Source organism: Sebastes fasciatus, chromosome 1 (assembly GCF_043250625.1).
Source record: "Sebastes fasciatus isolate fSebFas1 chromosome 1, fSebFas1.pri, whole genome shotgun sequence".
NCBI lineage: Eukaryota > Metazoa > Chordata > Actinopteri > Perciformes > Sebastidae > Sebastes > Sebastes fasciatus.
The window spans coordinates 33,377,001-33,388,770 of NC_133795.1; the positions used below are offsets into that span (position 1 = coordinate 33,377,001).

The 11,770-nt window shown below is 42.3% G+C and overlaps 1 protein-coding gene across 1 annotated transcript; it reads left to right on the forward strand.

Annotated features, from left to right (window-relative positions):
- Positions 1 to 458: 458 nt before the first annotated feature.
- Positions 459 to 11,766, forward strand: plch2b (phospholipase C, eta 2b). Its single transcript, XM_074644300.1, has 21 exons — positions 459 to 957; positions 1,900 to 2,046; positions 2,961 to 3,204; positions 3,360 to 3,489; positions 5,097 to 5,267; positions 5,931 to 6,024; positions 6,124 to 6,327; positions 6,433 to 6,553; positions 7,158 to 7,329; positions 7,410 to 7,523; positions 7,623 to 7,706; positions 7,815 to 7,906; positions 7,997 to 8,085; positions 8,188 to 8,373; positions 8,474 to 8,581; positions 8,661 to 8,785; positions 8,877 to 8,961; positions 9,047 to 9,193; positions 10,308 to 10,387; positions 10,470 to 11,529; positions 11,627 to 11,766. The coding sequence occupies exons 1-21, from the start codon at positions 609 to 611 to the stop codon at positions 11,629 to 11,631; spliced, it is 3,807 nt and encodes a 1,268-aa protein (XP_074500401.1). The 5' UTR covers positions 459 to 608; the 3' UTR covers positions 11,632 to 11,766.
- The last annotated feature ends 4 nt before the right edge of the window (positions 11,767 to 11,770 follow it).

Consider the following 11,770-nt stretch of genomic DNA (forward strand, 5'->3'; position numbering starts at 1 on the left):
CCATGAGTATGTGGGGCCTTTAAAGTAAAATCACAAAGAAGTACTCCCATACATGCGTACTCATACATGTATTGTATGTCACACAGTTGCCTCTAGGGGGAAATCATTGCACACAATTGAAGGGTGGATACTTCAAGCTTGTTTAGCCAAATGCTCCAATAACCTTAAATCATGACACTGTCTATACTAAAAGCAGTCTATTGTCTGTATTCTTTAATGATTAGGACTGCCATGAGTGTAGTTAAATGAATATTAGCAACCTTCCTGTCCCACTCTCTTTCTTCAGAGGCTTACTGGTTGCGTGAAAATCCCTCCATGAAAGCAAGGCTGAAGCCTCGCTCCAGGATTACAGCTTGAGGAAGATTTAGAGACTGACACATGTTGCACACTCTTCCTCCGCGAGCCTTCTCTGACTGCAAATTAACAAATACAGGAGAACCTATGGCTGCTACGCTGGATCACTGGACACAGGATGACGAGGAATGAACCTTCAGGATGGGAATATTGTTCCCTGATGCCATATGGGAAGACTTTTGAGGCTGCATGAGAGAGGCTGTGCTGTGAACAAGCTTTGCTGAGGGAGGGCAAGGTGGGTTGATGTGGTGTGAATGGGACAGGAGAGTTGGACTCAAATGTACAGCTCAGGGATGAACAGCACCCCAGCGATGGCACCTCTGTCTCCAGGGCTGACCCCACCACGCTCTTCGCCACTGTCACCCAAGAAGACCACCTTTCAGTCTTTAGGATCTCTGTCAACAGGGATGTTGTCCCCCTCGCTGGGTAAGGGCTCCTCTCCTCAGGCGCAGCAGGCCTCGAGCCCCTTGAATACATCCACCACGTCCATTATGAGCTCTCCAAAACTCTGGCAGAAAGCATCCATCTCTAGACTCGCTGAGGAGTTTTTCTGGATTGGTGGCAGCATGGTCGCACAGCCAAAATGGAGACTGGGTCAGATAGGTAAGATTCACTAATGACTCGTTAAATAATGTCACATTCAGATAATTTTTTTTCCACACATTAATGTTATTTTTTTAAACCAGGACATGTGAATTTGAACAATTATATTTTCATGCAATTGGCCTGTAAAATGTTCCAACATAACAAGAGTAGAGTACCAGGGAAGCCTGTGAGTAGATAATGGGCATATGGACGGTACACAATCCTTTAGGATTAGCCTGAATGATCTGCGTCACATGCATCTGAGCTTCAGATTACAAACAAAGGTTACCTGCTTTCAGCAGACACACAAAGCAAACACATTAATTCACCACAACCTGCATGTTACAAGATAATTGTTGGATCTGATGTGTTATTTCAGTATAAGCACTGAGCACGCGCCATTCAAAAGTCTCAAGAAATATCAGTAAAGAAAAGTCAGGAGAGATAATTTGAATCACTGTGAGGCGACTGATGATTGGTTTGTTTTTAGGGCAAAGATCATTCCAGGGTTGCACATTTTTTCTTTGTCTTCCCTCTTATCACGAACACATACTGTATACAGCTACTTAAATCCCTGTGTGACGCAGCCTTTAATCTCATAACAACAAGTGCTTGATGGTAAACCTCTACTTGTCTCGACTGCTTCAGGGATTCATTTTAGGGTTGTCATAAGGTCTTCCTGAGCAAATACACAAATATGTACTACATTATTTCATATATTACAAATTGTCCCAGGCAAAATTTGCCATAATGATAATAATAAGGCACTTTTGAACTGGACAAGCTTTGCCACCAACAGACTACATTTCACTCTATCGCATTACAGATTATTGAATATACAATGAATATTTGATTTGCATTTACAAGCTCCCTCTGATGACAATGTGATGATCCCTGTGGATTTCTGACAAGCTTGACTGATAGATGATGAATAATGTGTCTCCTTGTGCTCCCCTATAGTGGAGCGGTGTATGTGCAACATGCAGGCCGGCACTCAGATGACCAAAATGAAGGGGAAGAAGAAAGGACTGGTCCGGTTCTTTTACCTGGACGAACACAAGTCCTGCATCCGGTGGCGGCCCTCCAGGAAACATGACAAGGCCAAAAGTGAGCCATCCCCACTGTGGAGTTTCAATATTTATTTTTGCAGCTCGAGCTGAATATCTATGAGCTGACTGTTCTAGTGGATTTGGTTTTGATATAGTCGCCATTATGCTTAATGGGAGAGTTATCTGATGGTCATTAGGGCTGTGTATTGGCAAGAATCTGGTGATACGATACATATCATCATACAGGGGTAACGATTGCGATATATTGCGATACTGTAAGCAAGGTGATATATTGTAATTTTTTTTAAATTAAAATTTAGGAAAACTGTCATAGTATAAAGAACACACCAGAAATACACCATTTTAGAATAGGAAAAAATAATACATTTATAATGCATGCAAAAAACTGCAAACTGCATGTGATTATCATAAAGTGGGCATGTCTGTAAAGGGGAGAGGCGTGGGTACCCATAGAACCCATTTTCATTCACAAATCTTGAGGTCAGATACCAAGGGACACCTTTGAATATCACCATGCCAGTTTATCCTCACCAAAATTTAGCGTAACTTTGTTATTTAGCGTCCTTCTCTACATCACTCTAGCTTTAAAACTAGCTCGCTACAACCTCCAAAAGATTGAATAGGCCCAACAGCAGGCCGTCGGATTAATTAAAAATCAATAAGTGTTTTGGAGAATCGATACAGTATGCGACACTCGTGTATTGATATTTTCTTACACCTCTAATGGTTATGATGTTTATGTAAACTAAACACATTATAGGTGTTCACCTTTGACCCTATAGAGTCAGAAAGGTTGGTGACATGTTTTGAGCAGAAATTAAGTAAAAGTGTTTTAATCGGTTATGATGCTGTTCTGAGCCCATATAGTTTCTTTCAGTTCCACCAAGTAGATTAAAGATGTTACTGATTAGCTGAATGACCGCCAGCACATTTCTTGATCATCTGTTTCAGTCACTATCGACTCCATCCATGAAGTCTGCGAGGGGAAAAAGTCAGAGATCTTCAGGCGGTACGCAGACAACCGCTTCGACCCAAACTACTGCTTCAGTATTTACTACGGAGAGCGAGTGAAGTCCCTGGACCTGGTCTCCACCAACGCAGAGGAGGCCCGCACCTGGATCACTGGGCTGAAATACCTCATGGCTGGCATCAGTGATGAGGACAGTTTGGCCCGGAGGCAGCGCACACGTGATCAATATCCTTTATCATACATTTGTTTAATCTCTAAATGACTAATTATTACAAATACATCACTGCTGTTCATATAAAGAGGTTAACAACACATCCAATAGTAGAAGACACATGAACTGATCATGATCCTTGTAGTTTCCTCCTTAACTGCAGCCTCACGTGGTTACAGCAGACTTTCTCCGAGGCCGACAAAAACGGAGATGGCACCTTGAGCATCGGAGAGGTTCACCAGCTGCTCCACAAACTCAATGTGAATTTACCCAAGCAGAAAGTCAGGCAGATGTTTCAAGTAAGACTTGTATTCACAAAAGGTTGATTATACAAACTGACATATATTTACTGAGCAGGATCCACCGTCAAAACCTGCCTCTGCATGTGCTTTTGTATATTCAGTAATCTAGAGGGCCTAATATTTCCTAACTGGAGATTCATTCATGGTTTCATAGCAACAAAACCGAATTCACATTGTGTTGAACTGGTGACTTGACAGCTGGCTGTACTTTAGTAATATACAGCAGCTGAAAAATAAACTAACTCAGACTGACAGCCATGCTTACAGCTCTGTGACGCTCAACTTAGTAACAGCAGTGCCACACGCTAAATGCCAACATGTTGGTGTTTAGCAGGTGTCTTTTCGGACGCACTAAGCCGTAATTTACGTCGTCACTTCCTGAGAGCCTCCTTGATGGATAGAAAAGTGTAACCATGGTAACCCATGCCAATCTCATGTGACAAAAACGTTGTTTTGTGAGAATCAAAGTCTGGATTAATTTAAAAGATATATTACGCCTCGCTTAGTGTAATCTTATACCCACAGTTAAATTGAAGTGTTATTTTGCTGGGGTTTTTTTTTTTTTTTTTTTTTTTTTTCAATAGATTAAATCAATACATAGGTAAATAATACATATAACTGAAATAAGGGGATAAATAAAAATAAACATAAAAATAAAATAAATGATAAAAAAAAGTAACACAAAACATGCCAGGGGTTAATATAAATAAATAAATAATAGTAATTTAAGTAAAAACATTAAAATGGGAGCACAAACTCACCGTTTTACTAGCCCTCTGCAGTAAAACTGCAACATTTTGCAGGTTTTTGGTCACACAACAATACTTAGTTTAGACCTGATGGTGGCACTAGTGGAAAAAGTCAGAGATCATCACAACATTATTACAATTCATCCTGAGGGTAACATGGACGTATGTAGGACTACCAGATGTCATGGCAATCCATCCAGAAGTTGTTGAGACATTTAATTCACTCCAAACCACAACTTCATGGTGGCATAGAGGAAATGTCAGAGGATCAGCAAAGTCAATAGGATTCATCATCTGAGCACCATGAATGTCTGTACAGATTTTTTAATGGCTACTTGTTTAGATATTTCAGTCTGGACCAAAGTAGTGCATTTTCTCAGAACAGAAAGAAAAAAGGCTGATTTAAAAAAAAATAAAAAATTTCAGTGGTTTAAGGTGGAAGATTATTGATGTTTCCTAAGAGGCCTATTCTTTGTGTGATCGTCACATAATTTCAGTCAGAGAGGCAGTAAAATAAAAGGATGGAGATGGAGCCAGCAGACAAATACGTATATACAGTATTTTGGCAGGACAGTGCAGGAGAGTGCCACAGGAAGGCCATATGGCCACCGCTGAACAGATGGCTTTAGTTGCACTGCAGTATTGCTTTAGTTCAGTAGCTCACTGTCCTCCCCTCCTCATGGTGATAGTCTCAGTGAACAGCCTTCATCATGTTTGATGGTGATAGAGATATGTCCTTCAGATGGGTCTGTGGTGGTACATATTTTCTTTGGAAGGGGGAGTTATCTCAAATCACACATACTTACTGAGAGAGTTATTTCTTGCTCATAAAATACGTTTCGTCGTTATCTGTAGGAAGCAGACACAGACGACAACCAGGGCTCTCTGGGCTTTGAAGAATTTTGTTCGTTCTACAAGATGATTTCCACTCGCAGAGACCTCTACCTGATAATGATCTCCTACAGCAATCAGAAAGAAGTCATGGATTTTCACGACCTCGCACGCTTCCTGGAAAACGAACAGAAGGTATACAAACAAAATGTAAAAAGATTCAGGCCAGTTCTTTGTGTTTGTGGGTATTTATTTTAAAGTTGTTATATTTAAGATTTTCATTAAATCAAACCCCATTTTTTTTACACTATTCATGGTCAGCATAACCTTAAAAGTCTAGTGTGTAGGATTTGGCGGTATCTAGCGGTAAGGTGAGAAGATTTGAACAAACTGAAGCCTCTCCCGTGTGCTTACATGTTGGAGTGCTACGATGGCCGATGCGAAAACGTGTACGGCCCTCCCTGGATCCATTTGTTGTTAGAGTACCATAAGTCAATTGGAGCAGAGCCAGTGCGTAGAGTGTGTGTGTACGTGGGCGGCGGCTGTGGCAGGAAAAGTTCACAGTTTGGTTTGGCCATTCTGGGCTACTGTAGAAACATGGCGGTGCAACATGGCGGACTCCGTGGAAAGACCCGCTCCCTATGTAGATATAAACAAAAACACAACAATTCTTATTATCAGGTGATTATACACCATAATATATTATATTCCATTTCTGCCAATAGATCCACACACTGGTCCTTTAACTATTCAAGGTCAATGCCTAACCTTGCAAGAGTTTCACAATTTGCGTGTTACCTTCTAGACACGACCCAGTTAAACCAAAAAATGACATTCCTGATATTGTTTTATTTGCAGATGCGAGGTTTGGCCAAAGAGTACCTAGTCGACATAGTGGCCAAGTTTGAGCCGTGTCCTGAGAACCTGCAGCGTACGGTACTCGGCATTGATGGTACGGTACAACTTGCTAATAACATCACATATGTCGCTCGGACCAGATGCAACATCAACACACAAATAATACACCTGCTCTGAAACTTTCTTCCTTCAGGTTTTACCAACTACATGAGGAGCCCTGCAGGTGACATCTTCAACCCCGAGCACAATCAGGTGAACCAGGACATGACGCAGCCTCTGAATAACTACTTCATCGCCACCTCACACAACACCTACCTGACAGGAGACCAGCTGCTCTCTCAGTCTCGAGTGGAGATGTACGCCTATGTTCTCCAGGCAGGCTGTCGCTGTGTGGAGGGTAAGAGCCTGAAAAACAAGAACTCCAGCTCTCTTCACTGTGATTTTAGGACATTGCAGACAACATGAGTCACTAATCCTTTTACTCTTTTGTCTCCTCTCTCAGTGGACTGCTGGGACGGGCCCGACGGGGAGCCTATTATTCATCACGGCTACACCTTGACATCCAAAATCCTCTTCAGAGACGTCATTGAAACAATTAACAAATATGCCTTCACAAAATCACCGTAAGTGCGTCTGGGTCCTGATGTGTTTTGTTAAGCTTTCACAATAAAGTTTTTCTCATTCGCTTTGGCTCAATTATCGAATGACAATTAATTTTTTTTCAAAACAATAAGCTCAACTCTCTGAACAATTAGTTTGTTGTTCACAATATATTAAAATGTCTCATTCATTCAAGCAAATTGCACTAGTTTTGGCACATGTGCAAAAGAGTAAGTACAATAGTCTACAATGTGCACAATAACCACTTGCACACGTCTTGCTGATCAAAACTGATGAGTTGATTCTCAGTGAGAGAAACATTTTCAGGGTTCACTGTTATGGTGAAAAAACATCTAAACATTTTGACCAGTACGACTCATGCAATGACAAAACAACTTTTCATTTTGGTGGCGTTGGCCAATTTACTGACACAATAACTGGGGTTTGAAGCATGAATACAGTGTTTGCTGTGAGTTACTACCTTTTGCAAAAATGCAATAGAGTTGTAATATCCCATCAAACAGTTTGGAGAAAGTTAAGATTGTTTAAAAAAATGAGCCAAAGCGATAGAGAAAACCTGTAAAAGCATCATACCTGTAGCTCAGGTGTCATCACTTCACCCCTCAGGTATCCAGTGATCTTGTCCATAGAGAACCACTGCACTGTGCCTCAGCAGAAAAAGATGGCTCAGTATCTGAGAGAGGTGCTGCAAGACAAACTGGATCTGTCCAGTGTCAACGTGCACGAATGCAAGAAGCTGCCTTCCCCTGAGATCCTGAAAGGGAAAGTTTTAGTCAAGGTAAAGTTGTTTTTAACTACATGCGTTGCCATAAAGCCACAAAAACACATCACAATCACACATTAATTCTTGTTTTCCAGGGAAAGAAGCTGCCAGCAAACCTTGATTCAGATGCAGATGAAGGTGATGTATCTGATGAAGATACTGGTGATGAGGAAGAAGAAGAAGGCGATGATGATGAGGATAACTCACAGGCAAATGATAGATAGATAGATAGATAGATAGATAGATAGATAGATAGATAGATAGATAGATAGATAGACATAATGATGTATTATGTTTGACTGTTTTAGGAGGGGGATATCTTTACCTCTACCAATCAAACCAAAAAGAAGAGGCGATTTGGCAGATCGATCATGAGGAGCTTCAAACGAAAGGTCAGCCCTTTCCTTATATTTTCTCAACCTATCTCTATATGCCCCTTTTTCTTGCTGTACACTTCCCAGTCATCACAAAGAATGCAAATAAAGCATTTTTCTTTTCAGAGGAAAAAGAGAATCCGAGTGAGAAATAAGTCTGAAGGTGATTCAGACCACAGCGGCAGCAGGGAGAGGACACAAATTGTTTACCATCCCAAGTAAGACTAGTCATTGAATTGCGTAGTTTTAGCCATTTAATACAATTACTATCAGCGGTTACACTTGTATGTCTATAACTCTCCTTTCAGGAAGAGGAAAACAATGAGGTTATCCCGAGCTCTGTCTGACCTGGTCAAGTACACAAAATCTGTCCGTGTGCATGACATAGAAACACAAGGTAAACTTCAAAGTGAACATCAAACGCCACACAAATAATCTACAGTTCATGGAATACTTTTGGAAATGAATGTTAGAGGCTGTTTTTCTTTCTGTCTGGTAGCACTTGTGAACGGTTGGCAGGTATCATCCCTCAACGAAACTGTTATGAACCAGATCTTGCAGCTGAAGCCGGGGGAGTTGGTCCGTTTCAACCAACGCCAACTTCTAAGAGTCTATCCGTCCAACTACAGAGTGGATTCAAGCAATTTCAGCCCACAACCATACTGGAACACAGGATGCCATATGGGTAAGACAGTCACATAGACTACAATACTGCCTACGTTAAAATTACAATGAGAGATGTGTTCAGCATTGCAGCAGGTTCTCATTTATGTGTTTCATTTTAGTTGCAATGAATTATCAAACAGAGGGCCGAATGCTTGAACTGAACCGAGCCAAGTTCTCAAGCAATGGAAACTGTGGATATATTCTGAGGCCTAAGTGCATGTGTAAAGGTATGTACATATGCAGATTGTGGAGAGTTAATAGCTACTGTCTGTGCAGGGGTAGTCAATTTGTTTTGCTTTTTCTCAGCTGCCTTTAACCCCATGTTGGAGGATCCTCTGCCAGGACATAGAAAGACTCAGTTAGTGCTGAAGATCATCAGCGGACAGCAGCTTCCCAAACCCAAAGACTCCATGTTTGGGGACAGAGGAGAGGTGAACATGCAGCAAATATAATCTATTATTAAGACAAGAAGATATTTTTCATCACTAAAATGCTATTTTTCTCGTGTTTTTCTACTTCCAGATTATCGACCCCTTTGTTGAGGTTGAGATAATCGGCCTAAATATTGATTGTTCCAAGCAGCAGACCAGGGTGGTGGATGATAATGGTATGTCTCATCTCATAATCTCACAACAGAGAGTCAAACTTTACCGTTTTTCTATCTGTGTAACTTCCTTTAAACGGTCATTCAGGTTTCAACCCGATGTGGGAGGAGACCCTCGTCTTCAACATTCAAATGCCGCAGATCGCTCTGGTGCGTTTTGAAGTGTGGGATCATGATCCTATTGGACGAGATTTCATTGGACAGAGGACTATTGCTTTCAGGAGTATGATGCCAGGTAGATTACACAATGAGAGTCAGACATTTTGGGAAATATGCTTATTGCAGAGATTTAGATGAGAAGATTTATAACACGCTCATGTGTGTCAGATCAATACGTTTATAGCCAATTAGCTTAACTTAGACTAAACACTGGAAACAGGGAGAAACCATAGACTGTATACAAAGATGGACGACATGACAGCTCCCCAAAAGTGAAGCCAAAACATCTCGATCGCCTCCTGGTGGCTGGCTGCAGTATAGGTCATAAAGCCTGCCCCCTCCATGTTATCGGATGGGACATGAGCCAAACTAAACAGTCAAAGTACACGTCAAATAAATTTTTCCCAAAGATGGTTTCTGTCATTTAAGGTAGTTCTTATCAGGCTGATGTATGTTCACGTGTTAATTATTCTGGTCAGTTTGGTTTAAATTAGTTATTTGATGCTATAAAAAGGGGACGAGACGTCATGATTGACAGCTGCTCTGAGTGAAGTAGCCGCAGCCGGAGGCTCGGGAATTGTACGAGAGAGGAGACTTTAACTTTTTCCATAACCGTCCCAAGTCTGTGTAATTGAACATATAATGGTTAATTGTTGTGTCTTTCTAGCCATACAACTACCGTGGTACTAAGGCAGCAGCTAGGTGGCTCCAACGTGCTTGGCTCGTGATTGGCTCGCATGAGTGTGTGGGTGGGACTTTGATACCGCGGCACCAGTCCCCCGATTGCTGCTGCGCCTCTGGCTCCAAATTACGTCAAAATCTTAAGATGCCAGTTTCCGTATCAGGAATACTTTGGCATCACTTCCATCTATATAAACAGTCTATGGAAGAAACAGCTAGCCCAGCTCTTCCCATAAGTAACAAAATCTGCCCACCAGCACCTCTAAAACTCACGACTTAACAAGTTATATCTTGTAGTAACTTCCTGGACTCTCGCCGTAATACACGACTTGTCGTTTCTACACTTCGGTTTTTGTACAGATCAAACAAACAAGACATTAAGATGTTAATTAGCAGCAAACTCCGAGCAAGAAAGCAAATAAGCACATCGCTGTTTCCCAAAATGTTGAACTGTTCCTTTAATATGAATGAAATTTAGGTCAACATGATTTTTTATGCAACATTCGTAGGTTATCGGCATGTGTACCTGGAAGGGATGGCGGCGTCATCCATCTTTATTCATGTCGCTATCAATGATATAACAGGAAAGGTAAGCATCTCTAATAAACTCAGAAATATTCATTTCAGCTTCATCTGACAACTTAAAACATTTGGTGTCCTTTATGAAACAGCTCAAACCCACAAATGCGGTGCAAGCGGCCAGAAAACACATCAAAAAAGCAGCCCAGAAGCATATGAAGGGTCCTCAAAAGCAGCCTTCTCTTGACTGCTCTGTCCAGTCCTCAGAAGACGGATGCGCTCTGTTCTTCCGCAAGGATCTGGATACCATTTCTCAAGACAGCAGGAATGGAGAAATGTTTCCTTTTGTACTAGGGCCAGCAGCCAAGGCTGCCATCCACAAAGGGGCCATGAGTGAGCCAATGAGGCGAGCTCACAGAGTTAAGATTCATGAACCGAGGAGAGGGATCTTCAGCCGGATGTCCGCCATCGACTCCCACCACACTGGGACTGCTCCCTGTGCGAAAGAGGATAGCTTTGACCTTGAGACCTCACCCCAGGCTTCTTCTCCTGATGGTCTTGCTCCTGACAGCCAAAATCCAATTCAAGAAGAGTTGGAGAATGAACCTGATGAGTCAAACTGTGCTGAGCAGGAGACAGTTCAGATGCTGGAACCAAAGCAGCAATCTGAGGAATTACCAACAGAAACAGAACCAGAGCCAGACAAGGTCACCGCCATTGCACCTGAGCAACCAACAGAAACTCAAAGTCAGCCTGATTCACTCCCTCGGCCTCGGCCCGTGCCACAGCATATGTTCCAGCCTGAAGCCAAGTCCTCTCCACTCATCCCTCCACCGACCCCTGCCATGGTGAGACGCACCTTAGAGGCTCCAGCCACACCCGCAATACGAACAAAGGCCCGCTCACGCAGTTGCCCTCGAAGACCGACTACCTCTGCTCAGACACCGATGGTGAACCGCAAGCCTGCTCTCCTCTGGCAGACGCAGCGAGCACAGAGCTACAACAGCTACAGCAGCAGCCAGGTGAGGCCCATCCCCAACGGCCTCTGCCTGTCTGACAGCTCATCCAGCAGCACCGACAGCCTGGAGTTTGTTCCCTCCTGTGTGCCAGCTGGGGCCGAGCAGCGTGAGGGCACCCTGCAGAGGGAGATGAAGGCCCTGTTTGACCAGAGGATGAGAGAGATCCACTGTAAATCACCACTTTTTCCAGATGGTGAGTCATAGATGCATTTGTGATTCACATTTGCAAAAGTTAAGTGGCTGTATTAAATCATGGCTTTTGTTTTTATTGTGTTTTTTTTTTCTTTTAGATTAAAGCACAGTTTAGATTTGACTGATGACTCCAAAGACAACAATTCAACCTTCAGAAGACAAAGAAAGAGAGTAACAACACAACCACAAAAAGGAGGAAGAAGTTCCCTTTTTTCTTTCTCACTAGGAAGACATCACGCAGA